At 35.8% G+C, this 24883-nt stretch overlaps 1 protein-coding gene across 1 annotated transcript; it reads left to right on the top strand.

Annotated features, from left to right (window-relative positions):
- The first annotated feature begins 21568 nt into the window (after window positions 1-21568).
- Window positions 21569-21931, top strand: LOC141673658 (uncharacterized). Its single transcript, XM_074480404.1, has one exon. It carries the CDS (start codon window positions 21569-21571, stop codon window positions 21929-21931), a length of 363 nt encoding a protein of 120 aa, XP_074336505.1.
- Window positions 21932-24883: the final 2952 nt, after the last annotated feature.

Raw genomic sequence — 24883 nt, 5'->3', positions numbered from 1 at the left:
GTAATTGACATCTTCCACTGGTACTCCTTCTGTCAACCCTGCATCCAGCAAAATCTGCATCTGTGTAACCAACAACTTCAAAACCATTTCCCTTAAGATACCATAATCCCAAGTTTGGAGTCCCTTTCAAGTATCTAAAAATCCTCTTTATAGCCATCAAATGTGATTCTTTTGGATTGGCTTAAAATCTTGCACATAGACATGTTGCAAACATGATGTCTGGTCTACTTGCTTTTAAGTAAATCAATGATCCAATCATCCCTCTATAGCTTGAGATATCTACACTCTTTCCCCTTTTATCTTTATCCAACTTTGTTGCAGTAGACATAGGTGTAGATGCAGGTGAACAATCAACCATTCCAAACTTTTTCAATAGATCCTTGACATATTTAGTTTGGCTGATGAAGATACCATCACTTTTTTGGATGATTTGAAGTCCAAGGAAGTAACTCAGTTCCCCCATCATACTCATTTCATATTCACTTTGCATAAGCTTGGAGAATCTTTGGCAAAGCTTCTCATTAGTAGAACCAAAAACGATATCATCCACATAGATCTGAACTAGGATCATATCTTCACCATGTTTCTTGTAGAAGAGAGTCTTGTCTATGGTTCCTCTAGTATAACCATGCTTCAACAGGAAATCTGATAGTGTGTCATACCAAGCTCTAGGTGCCTGTTTTAGTCCATATATAGCCTTGAGTAACTTGTACACAAAATTCAGAAATTTTGGATCCTCAAATCTAGGAGGCTGTTGCACATAAACTTCTTCTTCTAGCTCACCATTCAGAAAGGTACTTTTGACATCCATTTGAAACACCTTAAAGTTTGAATGTGCAGAAAATGCTAAAAAAATTCTTATAACTTCAAATCTTGCGACAGGAGCAAAAGTTTCATCATAATCAATTCCTTCTTCTTGTGAGTAGCCTTTTGTAACAAACCTTGCTTTATTTCTAGTAACTATACCATTTTCATCCATTTTTTTCTAGAACACCCATTTTGTTCCAATAATGCTTCTATTCTTTGGTGCAGGAACTAACTTCCAGACTTTGCTTCTTTCAAACTGATTCAGCTTTTCCTGCATGGCAAATATCCAGTCAGGATCCAGTAGAGCTTCATCAATTTTCTTACGTTCTACTTGAGGTAGAAAATATGCATGTAGGCACTCATTAGCAGTTGCACTTCTAGTCCTCACACCAACAGTAGGATCACCAATAATTGCTTCTCTAGAGTGAATTATATCCCACTTCCTTATGTGAGTTTGTTGACTTGTGCCTTCATCACTTTCTTCATTATTGGTATGACTGGTAGATCCTTCTTCTCTTTCTCCCTCTGAATTTATGCTATCAAATTCAGATGTTTGAGATGAGCTTCCATTCCCATGATTTTCCTGTTCAGTAGTCTCTTCATTCATCATCTGTTGTGCATTAACTTCATCTTCTCCATCAGAATCACTATCAATGTTGAGGTTTTCAAATGCAAGGGCTTCAGCTTCATTATTATCAAGGCATTTCAAGCCTCGACACTTGTCATCATCAAAGGTCACATCTGTACTTTCCATAATCTTCTTTTGATCAATCACATAGACTTTGTAGGCTGTTCTTTCCAGTGAATATCCCATAAAAATTGCTTCAAAAACCTTTGAGTCAAATTTTCCCACATATTCAGAGTTGTCTTTCAAAATGTAACACTTTCTTCCAAACACATGAAGATGCTTTACAGTAGGCTTTCTCTTAGACATGATTGAGTAGGGTGACTTGCCATGTGCCTTGTTAATGAGATATCAGTTCTGAGTATAACATGCAGTGTTGACAGCCTCTTCCCAGAAACTTGTTGGCAACTTGGCATCTTGCATCATTGTTCTAGCAGCTTCAACGAATGTTCTATTCTTTCTCTCAACTACTCCATTTTGTTGAGATGTCTTGGCAGCTGAGAATTCTTGAACAATGCCTTTGCCTTTGCAGAATTCACTTAATATAACATTTCTGAATTATGTTCCATTGTCACTTCTCAGTCTTTTCACAGAATTATAATCTTCAGCCTGTTTTTCTATCTTGATGTGCTCAATTATGATATGTGGAGTTTCATCTTTAGAGTACATGAACTCTACCCAAGTGTATCTTGAGAAATCATCCACCATCACAAGTGCATATCTGTTCCTTGAAATTGATAAGATATTCACTGGCCCAAACAAGTCCATGTGAATAAGTTGCAAGGGTGCACTTATAGAATTCACAGTTTTTGACTTGTGACTAGATCTCTTCATCTTTCCTTTCTGACAAGCTTCACAAACTTCAACTCGAGCAAACTCCAGTTTGGGCATGTCTCTCACTAACTCCTTTTTGACTAAGTTGTTAATTCCCTTGAAATTCAAGTGAGATAGCTTCTTATGCCATAACTTGCTTTGTTCTTCTGATGCCTTGGTGTAGAAGCAACAAATACCATCCTTATTTATTGAGTCCAAGTCTGCAACAAACAAGCTTCCTTTTCTTGCTCCTTTCAGAGCAACTTCACCAGTTTTTTTGCTGATAAAGGTGCATTCTTCTTTGTTGAATAATAATTCAAAGCCTTTATCTGCAAATTGGCTAACACTGAGAAGATTCACTTCAAGACCAGCTACTAGTGCTACATCATCAATGACAATATTTTCAGAAACAATCTTACCATATCCCATTGTGAATCATTTGCTGTTGTCTCCAAAGGTTACCAATCGGTCGGCTTTCTCCTCAAACTGTGATAGCAGGGCCTTATCACCTGACATATATTTGGAACATCCACTGCCAATGATCCATATGACTTTCTTCACTTTGTGCTGCACACAATGAGATTCAGGTGTGTTTAGTGACCCAAGCAGTGTTAAGTACTTTCTTCTTGTTAACTGATTTAGCAGAAGGAGAGTGATTTGTTTCAGATAAAATAAAGTTCAATGATTGTTGTACATTATCCCTTTCTGATGTAGACTCAATTTTTGATTTTTTAAGGTCTACTCTCAGTTTGTGGCAACTCTTCATCACTTTCAAGTTACAAGGGATGTAGTCAAACTTATCACAGAATGAGTAGGGATCATTTAAATCTGCTTCATTGTATTTGCAGGTTCCTTCAGTTGGCTTATTAACACCCTTTTTACAAAGGTAAGTTAGATGATTTGCAGAGTCACATTTTTCACACTTCTTTCCAGGAACATCTGCAACATAGGTCAGATTATTGCTTTTGTTTATCCCCATTCTTCCATTTATATTTTTCTTCTTCTTTCTTGCATCTTCAATCTAGGTTTCTTTGACAGGAGTCTTGGTACTTTGATTTTCCATAAGATTTTCTTCAGTCTTGGAAGATTGAATTGAATTTGCATTCTTCTTTTCATTATCCTCATCTGCAATTTCTTGCTTGATAATCAATTATTCTTCACTGAAGTTTACCTCACAAGTCTTAAACACATGTGACCCAACATTTTTCAGCATTGCTGGAACATTTTCACTCTTTGTTGCTTTTCCTCTGTCACCAGTGTTTTTCTTTTTGCTGTTTAAGGTATCATAATCAAGACCAATAGCAATGTTTGCACATGGTTTGTTTTTCTCATGGTACTGACCAACCAATTCAGATGCATTCTTGAAGGACTTCAACTTTACTTCACTTTTCTCCAGTTTTTCTCTTAGCACAGCCTCAATCTCATTTGCATACTTGAGCTTGTTTTTCAGATAACCATTTTCTTGTTTCAAGGATTCAAGCTCCACTGTCAATAATTTAACTTCTTATTTTTCACTTTCAAGCTTCTCATTTAACTTTGTTAATCTGATAACTTCTTCATTAGCAGCAACCATGCTTGTATGAATGTGAAACATTTTTGTGCTCATCTTTTCAACAGTTTCCTTATATTGATTCACATTTAAATCAGTGGAGGTAAGAGTTGGTACCTATGATTTAGATGAGGATGACTCTCCTTGCTCCAAGGCCATGAGTGCATAGTTTCCTAGTTCTTCATCTTCATCATTATCAGTCATCCCAACTTTTACCTTCTGCAATATAAGTTTTGCTTTGCTATTTCTTCAAAAGAACTTCATACTTTGCTTCAAGTTCAGGATAAGATTTATCTTTCTTTGCCTTATTGGGTTTTCTGCATTCTGTAGCAAAGTGGCCTAATTCATCATAATTGAAGCACCTTATATTAGATCTGTCAACAGATCCAGTTTTGTAACCACTCTTGCTATCAGAATTGTACTTCCCTTTTTCCTTCCAGCTGCTATCTTTGTTAAAAGATTGTCCTTTACTTTTGAAGTATCTTGGCTTCCTTACTCTAATGTTAGAGAATTTTCAGGCCAGATAGGCCATTGACTGATCTAGCTCATCCAGTTCTTCAAGAGTATAGAACTCATCCTTTTCCAATTCCAGAATGACTTGTTCTTGTGAATCAATTGTTATCTGCTCACTTGTTGGGGAAACTAGAATATGAGACCTTGGTTCATCATCAGATGTAACGCCCCCAAATCCGGGGTCAGAGCATTTGGTCGTCACTATAAAACCTGAATCCAAATTAACCTGTTAAATTAATAAATAAATGCCAGCGGAAGATATTTATCATTTATGATCCCAAACTAATCCAAGATCTTTTAAGGTTACAGTTCTAGAAACAAGATATCCAAATTCCACAAATAAATTTTTCACTTTCTTTTAAAACTCTTTCAACAATTCTCAATCTCAAAACCTAACCCACTAGTATAACTTTGAAAAGAAGTATACTAGGCCCAAATATAAAATACAAAACTATAATATAATATAATATAAACAACTTTACACAATAGAACTTACACTAGTTCGCAAACCCTGGACCAACCACCTTCCAAAAGCTTCTTCTTTGCTTCCTCGAATTACGCGGCTAAACAACGCAAGCTAATCCTCACTGGAGGTTAAATTTAGAAACAGGCAAGTATGAGCGGAAGAAATGCTCAGCAAGATCATTGTAATTTATATATATGGTCGTTTTGATATAAAACCGACATCTGCAATAGCGTAGAATATTTTTTAATCATAATTGCTAAAATGAAAAATTTGTTAAAGAATCGGAAAATTGTTTCTCACTGTATTCAAAACTCTTTTTGAAATTTTCGAGCGAAAAGCTTCAGCAATACTTTGAATTTTGACGAGGATAAAACTCGTAAAACAGTGTTTACAGAATTATCGTAAACAACAATAACAAGAAGCAAAGATTATGGATTGAATTATATACTTTATTTCAAATTCGAACTCTTGATATTAATACTCATTTTGTTATCATATTAAATTAGATATTACTACAAACTTTGATGCTCACAACATCCCATACTGAAGTCAACACCAATCATCTGTACTAATACCACCTTTGATATTTAACAACAAACTAAGTATCCACAAAATCAAAAATTGAATCAAAACTGCACTTCATCTTTTATCAGAAAACAAAATACTTAATAAATCAGTCCTTATAAGTTTATGAAAAGCAATATAATAATTTAGATTGGAATCCTCGAACGACGGTGTGTTACCATCGGTGATCATCCGCGGAGCAACACCGGTATGCCGTAGCATATCCAACTAAACAAATGGATACCCAAGGCACATATCGGCCTAATGGTATTATATCCTGTATAATACCTAAATCTCCGTTGGACCGCCGCCACGGCCTCTTACGCAACCATCCAATCTTAAAACATTTTATCGAAAGGATCATAATACTCGACACCCTTATAAACTTTTATTCCCCCATTTACTTAGGCGGGAATACTGGAAAAACCAACTCATTTTTCTCAAAACCCAAAACATTTATAAATCCATTCATTTGATAAGTAAAGTCACCTAGCTATTCTGAACATAGAATAGCAAAAAAGTACTTTCATAAACAGAATCATTTAATTCAGCGATATGTAAAACATTTATCTATCTTGAACTGAGAATAGGGAAAACAATACTTGCATAAGAAGATTTAAACTAAATATCACTTAAACAATAAGTGATGATAGGGATACTTGCCCTTGGGATTTAGCAGTTAGACACACTCGCAAAAACGCATCCATTCTGACATTCTGTCTCAAAACATTATCGTCCTTCTTTTCAACACTTTACTATTATATTGTTCCTGCGATTGCTACAAGCCAGACATCCAATACCATTTCATCGCACTCTTTATCCAATGTCTTGTCCTGATCAACTCGAATGATCCGCATCTATAATTAAAAGATATAACTTTAATCGTCTAAACGATAATTACTCGATGAACTGCGCGTCAAAACCCTATCGTCTACCCATACGATAACCCATACATAAAGAAACAGTCAAACACAGGACTCCTGATCCATAATGCAAATAATTCACATAGCATGTAAACACATAACTCACGTATCACATAATTCATATCACATATGACTCGGTTCGTCAAAAGGTTTGACTCGCTACGTTTAAAACTGAAATAGGGTCAAAATATGATTTTTCGATCAAAAATTGACTCATAATGATTCGTAAAACAAGCGACCTTTCGAAATAAAAGGGATTTGGGTCTCGAAAGTATTTTTTATTTAAAGTGTAATATTTTTCTGAGTCTATAGGCGTTCGTTTCGTATTAAACGGACGAACAGTTTATTTATTACGAATAAAATAAGAAATAAATAGAATTGAATCAATTAATAATAATATTAATTGATTTTTAAATACCAAAATATAATTTTTAAAATCTTAAAAAAATAGAAATTATTTGAATTAATTATAAATAATTGTATTTTATTTAACTATTTATAAATAAAATTAATTGATTAAATGAATTAGTCAACTAATTAAATCTATAAATAATTAATTAAAATAAATTATAAATAATTAAAACAAATATGGATTTTTGAAAATAATAAAAGAAATAATTTTAGAAATTTAAGATAACTAAGAAAATAATTTTTAGAATTTCAAATAATAAATAAATGATTTTTGAAAATAAGATAAATAAATTTTGAATTTCAGAAAATAATTTTTGAAAATAGAAAAAGGGATTTTGAAATATTTTTAAATCAAAATCTGGGAAACACAAATGGGAATTGGGGGTTAGGGTTTCAGGGGATCAAACCCGGGTTGGAATTAAACCAACCGGGTCGGGTTTGGGGCAAATCCGGGTTGAGCAAGAACTCACCGGATTCTGGGGATGAACCCAGTTTCCGGCGAGAAGTTGCCGGACTCCGGAGACCCTAAACGGAGGTTAAAACGCAGCTCTAAGATCCCAGTTTGCATCCAGCCTTGTTCTAAACCTTCCCACGACTCCAAATCAACCCATAACAATCCCCAACCACCCCGGAATCAACGATTCCGTCCAAACTCCGGCCCCAACTTCGACTTCTCCGGTCGATTACCCAAAACCTTCAAAACTCAATCAAACACAACAGATTCTATCTTAAATTAAAGCTTTTGTCATCTAGAATCGATACCCATGATCAAAAATCAATCTAGATATTAAGAACAATCCACAAATTACAAGAATAAAATCTTAAGAACCATGAACTCGGCTACATCGATTCTGAGTTCAAACAATTCGAATAAATATATGAATCTGCTCTAAACAATATCAGAAAGCTTATTCAATCAATAAAAACAACCAACAATCATCCAAGAATCAAAATGAAATTCGACCTCAAGAACATTAAAATCGACTTTTCAGATTACTTCACCTTAGATTGTGATGTTGATATTAAACGAAAGAGCTCATTGAGGGCTTCAATTCGGTATAAAGAACATCAAAAACGGCTTAGTAAATCTCTGGAAATCATGAATCAAAGATTGATGAATGGATTTCACCCCCAAAGTGGTGTTCTTGAATTTCTGAAAATAAAATGAAAATAAAAATAAAATAAAATGATATAATCTGATTTTTATATTTACAGAAAATAGTATCCCAAAATCAATTTAGGGTGTTTTTATTCCTATAATTAAAATAATTAAGCCCCAAAATGATAATTACGGGGAATAATTTTTAAATCGATAAAATACAAAATTAATATCAAAATTCCCCAAAAATTGAGAATAATTCAAAAATGCAAAGATATTGGGTATTTGAAATACGAAAAATTTTATAAAAATAAAAACATATATTTTGTAGGGTTTGACGTCCCGGTCCGCTGATTTTTTTGGAAAACAAAACGATACTTAAATTAACAGAAAAACCCGAATATGCATAAAATATATTCAAATGGACATAAAACGAGATAAAACAAGTACCTTGATAAAGACGCACATAAATACGAGTACAGATTGCAGATCGATTCATATAAATGCAGTTTAAACACGTAACGGGTATTCTATTGGGTCATATCGGATCCGAAAATACATTACTTAGCCGCTAAGTAGCAATAAAAACGATACAGTTTTAATACCAGATTTGGATAATTATCAAAACAGAGCTTCTTATAAAACACCCTATACGGAAATAATGTAATAATATCCTGCCTTTCTAGAATACGGGTTTTGTTGATTTATCAAAACGATTATCGTATCGAAAATTTTACGCCGGGATGCGTACGGGTCAAACCGTAATCCGGATTGAAAAAGTTAAAACACGGAAAATGTCCGGAATTACCAGATTAGGTTAGGAAGGAGTTTTCGAAAAGGTTTCAGGTTATAAAAACGCAAAAATAATTGAAGTTGGACGATTCCCGGCTTTATAAAATAGTTTTATAAATACTTTGAAAATATTTAATAATTTCATAAATCGTTATAAAATCATATAACAATCCAAAAATTACCAAAAAACATCACAATTATCTATACTTTATTATGCACATATAATAATTAAAATGCTCGAAGAATATCACATATAGACATTCAAAACATCACTTCAATTACTAGATAATTCACCAAAATTCACATAAAATCACATAAATAATTCCAAATAATAATAATAATAATATTTGAAAATATGGGATATTATAATCTACCCCCTTATAAGGATTCCGTCCTCGGAATCAGCAGAAGAGAGCACTAGGGATCTTTTAGCCAACTTTCCATTTCCCAAATAACCTCAATTTTCCAAAATCTCAAATAAATCTTGTATTCCTTCTATAATAAAACTTTTACAGGAGCTTCGTCTTGCACCACTGTTCCATCCACATCCTTTTGACCAATTCCTCAATGGAATCACCTTTACTGATTGCGAGAAAGAAGAATAGAGAAGAAGACAGAGAGAAAGAAAAGGAAGAGAGAGATAGATAGAGAGAGAAGTAAAGAAATAGAATGATTTCGGTATATGCCACTGATATTATAACCGCATCGTAGTCCACTATTGATCTTGGTAATCCCATCACATAACTCTGCTTTGACTTGACCAGGATAACTCAGCTTAACTTGATTGGCATACCTTTGAATGTTTGAGATAATAAAATAATGGAATTCTAAAGAGAAAAGAATCATAACAGAACCAATATCTGAATTTTTGAGAAAAGTACTGTTGAAATGAAAGGATAACTGAGAGATCAATATGATCAAATGAACTTGATATTGCGTGTCCAAATTAAGACACTACTAAAGGTTGTTAGCCTTCTTGTAGTCACAATACACACAAGTAACGGCGTCCCATCCAACTCCTATCACACAGGCAGGTATACCTTGTGTCCACACAGACAGGTATACCTTGTGTCCCCTATATTTAGGGTTGTTCATCTCAGTCAGAATAAAAGAATATCAAAGGAATCCAAAATTAAATGAATAAAACTGGAAATATTTCAAAGCTGATATTTCTGAAGGAAATGAAATCCAGTAAAAAATTCTAGCACATAATGATTACAGGAGTGTTAGGGAATATATCCTCTAACAGATACCTCTTTTTGAAAGAGATCAAAAGAAGTTATAGAAAGAGAAGGTATTGCCAACGTCTTAATACTTATCTTCGATTTGAACTCTTTTGTTGAATCATCACCCACTTCTAGGCACTTCTTCATGTTCCAAGGATATCGATAATCTCCATCATCGTCAAATCGTAGTAGCCTCGGAAGATTCCACCATAGAAGTTTGCAGTTTCCTGAAATTCCATCCAGCTAAACACAACCATCTCAAACGAATGCGCCTATCTTAACTTATTTGTTGGTACTATATCCAATAGTCCAACAGGAACTCGATATGAGCTCAATCGTCTTCACATAGCTTTACACACTCCTACACACTCTCGTTTCTAGTTTACTATAACCTCAGCTCTGATACCAACCTGTAACGCCCCCAAATCCGGGGTCAGAGGATTTGGTCGTCACTATAAAACCTCAATCCAAATTAACCTGTTAAATTAATAAATAAATGCCAGCGGAAGATATTTATCATTTATGACCCCAAACTAATCCAAGATCTTTTAAGGTTACAGTTCTAGAAACAAGATATCCAAATTCCACAAATAAATTTTTCACTTTCTTTTAAAACTCTTTTCAACAATTCTCAATCTCAAAACTTAACCCACTAGTATAACTTCGAAAAGAAGTATACTAGGCCCAACTATAAAATACAAAACTATAATATAATATAATTTAAATAACTTTACACAATAGAACTTACAATAGTTCGCAAACCCTAGACCAATCACCTTCCAAAAGCTTCTTTTTTGCTTCCCCGAATTACGCGGCTAAACAGCGCAAGCTAATCCTCACTGGAGGTTAAATTTAGAAACAGGCAAGTATAAGCAGAAGAAATGCTCAGCAAGATCATTGTAATTCATATATATGGTCGTTTTAATATAAAACCGACATCTGCAATAGCGCAGAACATTTTAGAATCATAATTGCTGAAATGAAAAATTTGTTAAAGAATCGGATAATTGTTTCTCACTGTATTCACAATTCTTTTTGATATTTTCGAGCGAAATGCTTCAGCAATACTTTGATTTTTGACGAGGATAAAACTCGTAAAACAGTGTTTACAGAAATATCGTAAACAACAATAACAAGAAGCAATGATTATGGATTGAATTATAAACTTTATTTCAAAATCAAACTCTTGATATTAATACTCATTTTGTTATCATATCAAATTAGATATTACTATGAACTTTGATGCTCACAACATCCCATACTGAAGTCAACACCAATCATTTGTACTAATACCACCTTTGATATTTAACAACAAACTAAGTATCCACAAAATCATAAACTGAATCAAAACTGCACTTCATCTTTTATCCGAAAACAAAATACTTAATAAATTAGTCCTTATAAGATTATCAAAATCAATATAATAATTTAGACTGGAATCCTCGAACGACGGTGTGTTGCCGCCGATGATCAGCCGCAGAGCAACACCGGTATGCCGTAGCATATTCAGCTAAACAAATGGGTACCCAAGGCACATATCGGCCTAATGGTATTATATTCTGTATAATACCTAAATCTCCGCTGGACCGCCTCCACGGCCTCTTACGCAACCATCCAATCTTAAAACATTTTATTGAAAGTGTCATAATACTTGACACCCTTATAAAATTTTATTCCCCCTTTTACTTGGGCGGGAATACTCGCAAAACCAACTCATTTTTCTCAAATCCCCAAACATTTATAAATCCATTCATTTGATAAGTAAAATCACCTAGCTATTATGAACATAGAATAGCAGAAAAGTACTTTCATAAACAGAATCATTTAATTCAGCGATATGTAAAACATTTATCTATCTTGAACTGAGAATAGGGAAAGAAATACTTGCATAAGAAGATTTAAAATAAATATCACTTGAACAATAAGTGATGATAGGGATACTTTCCTTTGGGATTTAGCAGTTAGTCACACTCGCAAAAATGCATATATTCTGACATTCTGTCTCAAAACATTACCGTCCTTCTTTTCAACACTTTATTGATATATTGTTCTTGCGATTGCTAGAAGCCTGACATCCAATACCATTTCATCGCACTCTTTATCCAACGTCTTGTCCTGATTAACTCGAATGATCCACATCTATAATTAAAAGATATAACTTTAATCGTCTAAACGATAATTACTCGATGAACTGCGCGTCAAAATCCTATCGTCTACCCTTACGATAGCCCACGCATAAAGAAACAGTCAAACACAGGACTCCTGATCCACATATGCACATAATTCCCATAGCATATAAACACATAACTCACGTATCACATCATTCATATCACACATGACTCGGTTCGTCAAAAGGTTCGACTCGGTACGTTTAAAACTGAAATCGGGTAAAAATATGATTTTTCCATCAAAAATCGACTTAGAATGATTCGTAAAATAAGTGATCTTTCAAAAAAAAGGGATTTGGGTCTCGAAAGTATTTTTATTGAAAGCGTAATGTTTTTCTGAGTTTGTACGCGTTCGTTTCGTATTAAACTGACGAACAGTTTATTTATTATGAATAAAATAAGAAATAAACAGAATTGAATCAATTAATAATAATACTAATTGATTTTTAAACACCAAAATATAATTTTTAAAAGCTTAAAAAAATTAGGAATTATTTGAATTAATTATAAATAATTGTATTTTATTTAACTATTTATAAATAAAATTAACGGATTAAATGAATTAATCAACTAATTAAATCTATAAATAATTAATTAAAATAAATTATAAATAATTAAAACAAATATGGATTTTTGAAAATAATAAAAGAAATAATTTTAGAAATTTAAGATACTAAGAAAATAATTTTTAGAATTTCAAATAATAAATAAATGATTTTTGAAAATAAGATAAATGAATTTTGAATTTCAGAAAATAATTTTTGAAAATAGAAAAAGGGATTTTGAAATATTTTTAAATCAAAATCTGGGAAACACAAATGGGAGTTGGGGGTTCGGGTTTCAGGGGATCAAACCCGGGTAGGAATTAAACTAACCGGGTCGGGTTTGGGGCAAATCCGGGTCGAGCAAGAACTCACCGGATTCTGGGGATGAACTCAATTTCCGGTGAGAAGTTGTCGGACTTCGGCGACCCCAAACGGAGGTTAAAACGCAGCTCTAAGATCCCGGTTTGCCTCCAGCCTTGTTCTAAACCTTCCCATGACTCCAAATCAACCCATAACAATCCCCAACCACCCCGGAATCAACGATTCCGTCCAAACTCCGGCCCCAACTTTGACTTCTCCGGTCGATTACCCCAAAACCTTCAAAACTCAATCAAACACAACGAATTCTATCTTAAATTAAAGCTTTTGTCATCTAGAATCGATACCCATGATCAAAATCAATCCAGATATTAAGAACAATCCACAAATTACAAGAATAAAATCTTAAAAACCATGAACTCGGCTACATCGATTTTGAGTTCAAACAATTCGAATAAATATATGAATCTGCTCTAAACAATATCAGAAAGCTTATTCAATCAATAAAAACAACCAACAATCATCCAAGAATCAAAACGAAATTCGACCTCAAGAACATTAAAATCGACTTTTCAAATTACTTCACCTTAGATTGTGATGTTGATATTAAACGAAAGAGCTCATTGAGGGCTTCAATTCGGTATAAAGAACATCAAAAACGGCTTAGTAAATCTCTGGAAATCATGAATCAAAGATTGATGAATGGATTTCACCCCCAAAGTGGTGTTCTTGAATTTCTGAAAATAAAATGAAAATAAAAATAAAATAAAATGATATAATCTGCTTTTTATATTTACAGAAAATAGTATCCCAAAATCAATTTAGGGTGTTTTCATTCCCATAATTAAAATAATTAAGCCCCAAAATGATAATTACGGGGAATAATTTTAAAATCGATAAAATACAAAACTAATATCAAAATTCCTCTAAAATTGAGAATAATTCAAAAATGCAAAGATATTGGGTATTTGAAATACGAAAAATTTTATAAAAATAAAAACACATATTTTGTTGGGTTTGACGTCCCGGTGGGGTCCCGGTCCGCTGATTTTTTTGGAAAACAAAACGATACTTAAATTAACAGAAAAACCCGAATATGCATAAAATATATTCAAATACACATAAAACGAGATAAAACAAGTACCTTGATAAAGACGCACATAAATACGAGTCCAGATTGCAGATCGATTCATATAAATGCAGTTTAAACACGTAACGGGTATTCTATTGGGTCATATCGGATCCGAAAATACATTACTTAGCCGCTAAGTAGCTATAAAAATGATACGATTTTAATACCAGATTTGGATAATTATCAAAACAGAGCTTCTTATAAAACACCCTATACGAAAATAATGTAATAATATCCCGCCTTTCTAGAATACGGGTTTTGTTGATTTATCAAAACGATTATCGTATCGAAAATTGTACGCCGGGATGCGTACGGGTCAAACCGTAATCCGGATTGAAAAAGTTAAAACACGGAAAATGTCCAGAATTACCAGATTAGATTAGAAATGAGTTTTTGGAAGGGTTTCGGGTTATAAAAACGCAAAAACAATTGAAGTTGGACGATTCCCAGCTTTATGAAATAGATTTATAATTACTCAAGAAAATAATTAATAATTTCATAAATTATTATAAAATCATATAATAATCCAAAAATTACCATAAAAATATCACAATTATCTATACTTTATTCTGCACATATAATAATTAAAATGCTCAAAGAATATCACATATAGACATTCAAAATATCATTTCAATTACCAGATAATTCACCAAAATTCACATAAAATCACATAAATAATTCCAAATAATAATAATAATATTTGAAAATATGGGATATTATATCAGATGTTTGACCTTCATTTACTATTAAAGCACTTGAGTCATCTACAACATGTCCTTGACCAGATCTCAATGATTGCCTTTGAATCATCTCTAGTTCATATGTTTTGAGAATTCCATATAGAACTTCCAGAATTATTCTGCTCAAGTCTCTCCCTTCCATGATTGCTGAGATTTTCTGTTCCAAATGATCAGGAAGAGTAAGCAAGAACTTTAGATTCACCTCTCTAGCTTCATAGTATTTGTCATGAAGCTGCAAGTCATTTATCAACTTATTGAATCTTTCAAACACATTAGTAATGTTTTCCTTAGGCTTAGTCATCAAACCCTCATACTGTGAAATTAGTATCCTTCTTTGATTAGATCTAACCTCCTCAGTTCATTTAAAGAGTATTTCAATCTTTTCCCTTATTTGCTTGGCAGTGTCACAATTGACAATATTGTTGCACATCACATTGTCAAGTGACTCAATCAATATCAATTACGGGCTGCTATCCAGGGAGACTTTCTCCTTTTCAGGGTCAGAATACTCAGCTGGGTCTTTTGGAGCATAATGAGCTGGTATGAAAGTGTCTCCATCTGTAAATTCCTCAACTCTTACCATAGGAATGAAGGGTCCATTCTTGAGGATCTGAATGTAGAGTGGATTGGCCATCTTGATAAACAGCATCATTTTCTTTTTCCAAAGAGTGTAGTTAGCTTTGTCAAAGGTAGGAATTTTGATGCTACTGATTTTCTGTGTATTCATTCTTCCAAGATCTTGAATCTGTTTACTTTCATATTTTGCTCTGATACCACTTGTTAGGTAATGAATCACACACAGAGGGGGGTGAATGAGTTTTTCTATTTTTAGGCTTTTCTTGAAAGTTAATGGTTGAACAAAGTAAATTAATACTTGTATAGAAAAATGTTCATGCAGAAATTAAACTTCCAGGAACTAAAGAACACAAATCTTCAAAACTCACTTAATTTTATATTAAAATGAAGACTATTTTGCTACAAAATTTCTAAGCTCTTTAATGTTAAAGAGCTCAGCTTCTTCTTGATAGTGTTACAAGAATTTTGATCTAAATTGTTACAACTGACTTAAGGACCAGTGTTAACTTTATAACTCAGTTAACTGCTGGTTTACACAATGGATAATAAACATGATTTTAGCTTTTCTAAACTATCACTTGTCATTTCTATTTATAGAAAAGCAAATCTTCCATTTCTGGCTTAGCATATCTTTAGCATCCTGTGTTCACTTTAATCCTCCTCTGTCAGTTAATCTTTGTCATTGATTTTGCACATTCTTCAAGCTGCCTTTTGTAGATTTGTCAATCCAGCTGTTGGATTGTTTGTTGATTGTTTATCTTGGATATTGAACGAGTCTGCAATTCTGTACTTTGAGATTGTACCTCGAGATCTCCAGTTTAGGTTTATAGAACATTTGACATCTCGATAAGTATGTTGGCTTATCGAGATCTCTAGTACTCTATATTCAGTTTGTCTTGTAGAGGTCTTCAGTTCTCTAGAAGAGATTTTAGGCTTGTCGAGATCTCTAGTCTTCACATCTTCACTTTGACTTATCGATAACTCTTAGTTCTCTAGTGGCTTATTGACTTGTCGATATCTCAGAGTTCTTTAGTCAAATTCACCTTGTCGACATCTTAGAGTTCTTTAGTGAATTTTGACTTATCGATATCTCTGAGTTCTCTAGTTGAACTTGACGTATCGATAACTCAGAGTTCTCTACTGAATGTAGACTTGTCGATAACTCTGAGTTCTCTAGTGAAGGAATGACTTGTCGATATCTCCAATCTTCAGTTCTTCAATTTGGCTTGTCGATATCTTCCTGAGTTCTCTAGCAGTTTTCCTGACTTCTCGATAAGCCATTCTAGAGTTCTCAAATGACTTCTCTATAATATTAAATCTGTGACTTGTAGAGATTTTGACTTAGAGTATTTTTCTCCAAACAGATTTATTCAACTCCAAGCTTCTTCAAAAATTCTTCTGAGGCATGATCTTCTTGATCTTCTTCCAGATAGAATCCCGAGGCTTGATACTGTTTCAGGAAAATGGCTCGAGTCTGCTCCTTTGCATTTTTACATACTTTAAGTGTTACAAGTACAAAATACAAATTAAGATAACAATACAACTTACTTAGGGTTGGCCCCAAGCTTAACTGATCACTAAAATAACAGTTCATTAATCTCGTACTCAGATTAGATGTCCATTGACTTGCTTCATACTTTAATCAGAGATGCTAATGACATTGTTATCTCCAGTGATTTTTGACATCATCACTTATATATTATAGGGGGCCCAGAGATGGTTCAGCAGGATCCCCTCCCGGAGCATTCATAGTTGGAAGGAGTTCCGCATAGCATTCCTTAGGAGGTTCCGAGTAAACAAGACATATGAGATGCATATCTGTCACCTGGAAACCATCCGGCTGCATGACAATGAATCCCTCTCAGCCTATATGTGTCGGTTCTAGGAAGCAATCAACAAGGTCTCGAACCTGGACGAGCGCGAAGCTCTAAGCATGTTCAGAAGAAACTTAGATCTGGAGCACAATGAAAGATACATAGTAGAAATGATCAATATGGAGCCACAAAGTATGGCAGCAGCTTATTCTCTGGTTGCCAGATTCATAAAGGAAACTGATGTACTTCAGGCAATGAGGATAACCCGGAATGGGGGATCCAGGAGTAAGAACTCTGATGACCGACCGAAAGGGGGTTACCATCAGGACAAGATGTTCAAACAAAACCAGCAGAATCAAGAAAGACCAACTACTCCAGTTTTTCAAAGACTCGGACCTAAGCCGGAGTCCAAGAGCGATCCGTGAAGCAACCCCCGGAGCCGAAGCAGGAGCCGAACTGGACTCCTCTCAGCATGACCCGGGAGGAAATCTTGAAGGAGGTAAAAGACAAACTTTTCCATTATTCTTTGAAGCCAATGCAAACTCCTCCAGAGAGCAAGCCTTACAATAGGCAGTATGATTATCATGAAACCCATGGATACAAGACGGAGAACTGCTTATCACTCAAGTACTTCATTGAGGACCAAGTAAAGAAAGGAAATATGAACAAGTACTTAGTCCGGGACAAAAACAACAACAACAACAGAGGGGAGGCGCAGAAGAGAGGAAAGAACGTAGTTAATGTCGTCCTAGGAGGCTCCCACTCCCCACCATGAATCCCGGACTTCAGCGAAGAAGTGCTCTCAATCCAATCACTCCCAGACCTGGTAATATCCTTCAGCGGTAAGGACTATGAAGGAGTCAACCCTCATCATAATGCAGCTTTAGTTGTCACTTTGGACATCTTTGATAATGAAGTAAGAAGAATGTTGATAGACAATGGTTCCTCGGTAAATATTCTCTTCATGCACATAGTGGATCGAATGCAATTAGGGAGCGTTCTCTCAAATAATTGCAAGGAGGATCCAGTCTATGGGTTCGAACGCAACTTAGTCCCAATCCAAGGAACTTTGTATCTACCTGTCATTTTTAGAACTGCTCCTAACCAAGTAACTCATGTCATCAAGTTCTGTGTCATCAACACTCCTTCATCATACAATGGAATCATCGGCAGGTCAGCTCTAACCATGATGCAAGCGATAACTTCAATCTCCCACCTCAAGATCAATTCCCAACACCGACAAGAGTCGGAGATATAAATGGAGATTACGGAGTTGCAGAAACATATTACAGTGAAGTTAGTCATGGAAGAAACCCACTAGGACAACAAAAGGAAGGCCACAGTCCTTCGCAAACAGCAAAGTATAAAGAAACACCGACCCCGTCCAAGGGAAGAAACAACAAAAGAAGTACAACTCATTGAATCAAGTCCGGTCCAAGAAACGAACATATCAAGTCCGGAAGAAGCGACAAACAACCAAGTCATGATAGTCGATAAGGCAAATCAGTACCTAGACCAAGCTAGTCCTACAATGCATGTAACTAAAGACAAAGGATCAGAACAAGTAAACTTCTACCTGAAAAAGAACTCTGAAGACCGAATTCATCAAATGGTCTCAAAAAAAGAGCAAGCAAAAATCGAAGCTGCAGTCAAAACAGAAGAAGTCCAGGTTGATGAAAGCAGTCCTAACAAAAAGGTGAAAGTTGGGTCAGGACTCGAAGAGTCCTTTAAAGAAAGACTAGTGTCCTTGCTCCGGGAGTACAAAGACATTTTCGCCTGGAGTCCAAGAGACATTCTCGGACTATATTAGTCCATAGCAATGCACAGCTTGGATATCAACCCCAACAGAAAACCAGTCAAGCAGAAGTGAAGGAACTTCGCTCCGGAGAGGCAAAAGGCTATAGACGAAGAAGTGGAGAAGTTATTTAAAGCATGAATCATCAAAGAAATCAAATACCCGGAGTGGCTAGCTAATGTTGTCATGGTTAATAAGTCCAACGACAAATGGAGAATGTGTGTGGACTACACTGATTTGAATGATGCATGCCTGAAGGACCCATACCCTCTCCCCAATATTGATCAATTAATAGATGCCACCTCCGGACACATCATGCTAAGTTTCATGGACGCTTTCTCCAGATACAACCAGATCAAGATGAACCCGAAGGACATACCTAAGATAACATTCATAACTCACAAAGCAGTATATGCTTATGTGATGTTGCCATTTGGACTGACAAGCGCATGATCCACTTACCAAAGATCCATGAACAAGATATTTAAGTCCCAAATCGGGAGGAACTTGGAGTGATATGTCGACGACATGATTTCCAAATCAACAACTATACCAGGACACGTAGAAGACCTGAACGAGTGCTTTGACAACCTAAGGAAAAACCAACTTAAACTGAATCCGGAGAAATGTACTTTTGGAGTAGGTACAGGCAAATTCTTAGGATTCATAATCAGCAACAGGGGAATAGAAGCTAATACGGAGAAGATAAAAGAAATTTAAGAGATGAGGGCTCCCAGGACCCAAAAAGATGTGCAGAAGCTAGCAGGTCCCTAGCAGCACTCAAGAGATTTGTCTCAAAGCTAGCAGAGAGGTGCTTACCATTCTTCGATTTATTCAAGGGAGAAAGCAACAAGAAAGAGGTAAACTGGAGTCCGGAGTGCCAAAAGGCATTTGAGGACATCAAATCCTACCTTTCTCAGCCACCAGTCCTAACTAAAGCTCAACCAGGAGAGCCTCTCTATTTATACTTATCCGCGGGAGCACAAGAAGTAGGTGCTACCCTGATCAGGGAAGAAATCTGAAAACAGCAACCAGTTTACTATATAAGCCAAGTGCTCAAGGATGCGGAGACCAGGTACCCAAGTTTAGAGAAATTTACCTATGCTTTGGTCACAACATCAAGAAAGCTCAGACACTACTTCCAAGGAAGAGAAATCGGAGTGGTCACAAATCAGCCTCTTAGAAAGATGATTCACAAGCCAGATGTCTCGGGAAGTCTAGTAAATTGGGTTGTGGAGTTAAGCCAGTTCAATTTAAGCTTCATTCCCAGGACTGCCATTAAAGCTCAAGCACCTGCAGATTTCATAATCGAATACAACTTTCCGGAAGAAGAACCGAAGCCAATGAACATAGATCCGGAGACAAACCAAGATGCAAATCCGAGAACCTGGACCTTGAAAGTAGATGGTTCTTCAACAAGCGAGAGGTCGGGAGCCGGACTTATACTAAAAAGTCCTGAGGGATTCAACATTCAAAAAACTATATCTTTCGGTTTCCCGGCAACAGACAACCAGGAGAATATGAGGCATTGATTGCAGGACTAAAGAACTCCTAGACCCTGAGGGTCCAGGACTTATTAATCTACAACGACTCCCAGATAGTGGTCAAGCAAACAAACGGAGAATACATAGTAAAGGACCCAACTCTGGCACTGGTTCAAAGTTATCTAGCTTCAATTCCGAAGTATCAAGTCCTGCAGTTATGTAGAGAAGAAAATGAGGAAGCAGATATTCTATCCAAGTTAGTCCGGAACTCATCAGACCTGGACTACTCAATTTACTTTAAAGAACTTCACAAACCATCTATCGATTCCAAAGAAGTCTTAATGATTGAAAGCAACCAGAACTAGATGACCCCTTTCATCAACTACTTAGAGAAAGGGGAGCTCCTAGGAGACAAAGGAAAGGCCCAAAGACAGAAAGCCAAAGCAGCCAAGTTCTTCCTCGAACAAGGACTACTTTACTGCAGGACTTTCTCATCTCTTATCCTAAAATGCGTTGGTCCAGAAGAAGCAAAGTACTGTTTAATGGAAGTACATGAAGGGATATTCGGAGATCACATGTCCGCAAAGGCCCTAGCTCATAAGATCATAAGGCAAGGTTACTACTGGCCAACTATTCACCAGGATGTAATGGAGTTCGTGAAAAAATGCGAGGAATTCCAACTCTTTAGCAATGTGTCCCGGATCAGCCCAGTCCTACCTTCCTCAGTCCTATCACCAATCTCATTTGCTGTCTGGGGTATTGACATAATGGGACCCTTTCCCCGGGACAAAGGAGACCTCGGGTACTTGTTAGTTTCAATTGATTACATGACCAAATGGGTTGAAGTGAAAGCAATGATGACCACAAATCAGCAGGACTACATAAAGTTTATGGACAACATTTTGATGAGATTCGGGATTCCATGAGTCCTAGTATCAGATAACGAACCACAGTTCATTGGATCATAACTAGGGTCCTACCTTCAGGAGCGCGGGATCAAGCACAAAAAATCATCAGTAGCATATCCCCAAGGAAATGGGCAAGTAGAAGTCACCAACAGAATCTTGCTCCGGGGTATTGAATAGAGACTCAAAGAAAGCAAGAGAAAATGGCCAGAAGAACTGCCAAGCGTACTATGGTCCTACAGGACAAGCCCAAGGACAAGCACCGGAGAGACTCCATTCAAACTAGCTTATGGCACAGAAGCAATGTTTCCTGTTGAGGTGGGATCTCCTTCTCATAGAGCAATAAACTTTGATGAAGAAGCCAACGAAGGACTCAGAACAAATATGGAGTTGATCGATGAGGTCCGGAACTATGATGTAGAAAAGATGGAAAGATACAAGGATAAGACAAGGGAACACTTCAGTAAAAAGTCCAGAGTCAAAAACTTCCAAGTGGGAGACTTAGTTCTTCGAGACACTGAAGCATCAGATCCTACAAACACTGAAAAAGTAATGCCCAAATGGGAAGGACCATATAAGGTCAAAGAAGTCCTGAGACCAGGAATCTACAAACTCCTAAACATGGATGCTCAGAAGTCCCCAATACCTGGCACGGACTCACGCTAAGGAAGTTCTACCAATAGGAAAAGCAAACAAATCAACCAAAACCCTGTAGCCAATAAGGCAAGCAACCAGTTTGTTCTTCCTTACATATTGTATGACTGAAATTTCAGATTAATGAAAAGCATTTCTCTCTCTTTACATTTATTAAAATTATCCAAAAAAGCAACCACTAGTCCGGACCAATCGTGAGTCTATACTAGAGCAAACATATTTACTTAGAATTAATTTTCTAAGTAAAAATAAGCAACCACTAGTCCGGACCAGTCATAAGTTTGGACTAGAGCAAACATTTTTAATTATAATTAATTTTTAAAGTAAAAAACAGCAACCACTAGTCCGGACCAATCAAAAGTCTGGACTCGAGCAAACATATTTACTTAAAATTATTTTTTGAAGTAAAAATAAGAAACCACTAGTCCGGACCAACTATGAGTCTAGACTAGAGCAAACATATTTACTTAGAATTAATTTTCTAAGTAAAAATAAGCAAACACTAGTACGGACCAACTATGAGTCTGGACTAGAGCAAACATATTTACTTAGAATTAATTTTCTAAGTAAAAATAAGCAACCACTAGTTCGGACCAACTATGAGTCTGGACTAGAGCAAACATATTTACTTAGAATTAATTTTCTAAGTAAAAATAAGCAACCACTAGTTCGGACCAACTATTCGAACTTCTCAGTCTTATGAGTAAGCCGCGTTAAAAGGGCTACTATCTTTACAAACTTGAACGAACCTCTGGTAGTGACCGACCAATCCTACCTCTGGTAGTCGCTCTAACCATGGTTATCAATTCCACAGTGGTCCTTTATTCATTCTTGTCAGGATCCTCCACGGGATCCTCCTCAACCACAATCCCTTCTAGGACAACATCCTCAACCGCTACATCCTCAATATGAACATCATCTGGTCCTGCGTTAGGACGCTCTATCGGATCCACAATCTGATCTTCAATAAGTAATAAAACATCATCGCGTTGTTGCACCTCAACCTCAGGGTTCGGAGTCCCGCTACCATATACGATAACGAACTACGCTTCTATCACTACATTTATAAGGGTTCCCATAAGGGTTTTAACTGTCGGTGCTACGTTAGGTAGCCCGACTATGAACTTGGCAAGAGTTCTTATTATCTTAATGAACTTATTATCTTAACGTCACATCATCTCTGAGGTTTATAACGCTTAGCTCTGATACCACTTCTGTAACACCCCCAAATCCGGGGTCGGGGATCCGGGTTGTCATGAGTTCCATTTCTCTTAATAACACCCAATCTTAATAATTAATCAACTACTCTGTACTGTGACCCCACAATAAACACACACACCACACGTTATAGTCTCAGAGATGAACATCCAAAAATAATCACAAGTCATTTTATTCCACAATTATCTGCCAATACACCTTAAAAGGTTTTCTGAATAAATTTACATTTCTTTGCCATTATTACAATTCATAAATATACATAATCTGATACATCAAAAGTTGAAAGCCTAGCCTATTGGTAGTTCCTACCTCAGCTACAGCGACATCAACGCCTATAGAAAACTGCGGAACGTTTCCTATCCGCTCGCGAATTGGGAGCTTGGTCATGTTCATCTTGCCTATCTGATGTCGTGTGATGAAAGAAGAAAGCAAGGGTGAGCAGCAAGCCCACCAAAATAATATGTATAATGATTAACAATATATGAGCCTTCTCATAGTACTCATGAAAGTCTTGGTCAAAAGAAATGAACCAAGTTGATATCTTAATGCGATGAAGTCGCAAAACATTCAGTATTTATATATACATATATACTTGAACTATCACCATTCAAGTTATAATAAGTTTCCAAAGTTCATCACATAGATGAGACTACAAGACCAGATTTGAATAGATTAAATCTTTAAAATATCATCAAAATAAAATGAAGTTACGAGATATTTCATTTGATGCAAACATCATTTTGAAAACTTGACCCTGCCAACACTCAACAATCGCCCAACCGTAGCCTTTCTATCGAAGTGCTCTGGGTAGTGTTGCAGAAATATCCAATTGGATGATGAACTCATTACGGGAGTTTGCCGCACCAGGAAGACCACTTACGATGATCAGTCGTAGTAGTGCAACCCCACCATTTTCTACATGTAGAGGAGAACCTGTCGGATTTACTTGTCAACCGAACACTGAACTCCTAAGGAATGGACCGCCTTAGCGGAACTTCCAGGCCATTTGGGCCAATATAATAAGGCTGGGCCGGCACCACTCGACCACTTACGCCACTCCTAGTTCAGATGAAATCCATGACTCTGAAACGTAAAGCTCGTCCCCACTTTCCCCAAGTAGAAACTTGTTGATACGGCTCCACCAAGAAGTCGTATCTAGTTGGAAAGGAAAACTCACCGATATTTCCCAGGCGATGCCTGTTAATGGATTAACTTGTTCCAAGAATTTTACTTCCCGAGTATTGGGTAAGTAATCAAAAACTCTTTTATCAAGACAGCAACCTTGTTGCGAATATAAAACACACCACAGAGCCGGATCCCTCAGGTTTTGAGCGAGTATTTAAATCCCCTTCGAAAGGAGGATCTTAAATAAAAAAATAAGTTTTGGGATCCGCTCTGACTTTTAAAATCATTTCGAAGACTCGCAAAACATTTTTAAGAATGTTTGGAGTAATGCTGATTTAATAAAATAAATCAGTCCCAATATATTAGAAAATATTTGAATATTATTATTTAAATAATATTCCCATAAAGAATAATCTTTATAAAAATAATTGAAGTAGAAGTTTTAAAACTTATACTTGAAATGAATATTAAATAACCAAAGATTTACCTATACGAAAGTATTATCTTTATTTGAATAATCAAAAGTGAGTTTGATTATCGACACCTTATTCTTTAATAAAATAAAGAATATATCTCAGCAAATAATCGGAGTCATAGATTCTCAAATGAATATTCAAATAA

The sequence above is a fragment of the Apium graveolens genome, chromosome 7 (genome assembly GCF_009905375.1).
Source record: "Apium graveolens cultivar Ventura chromosome 7, ASM990537v1, whole genome shotgun sequence".
Taxonomy (NCBI): Eukaryota; Viridiplantae; Streptophyta; class Magnoliopsida; order Apiales; family Apiaceae; genus Apium; species Apium graveolens.
Note: the sequence above shows the minus strand (reverse complement) of the source record. Positions and strands in the feature narration are given on the sequence as shown.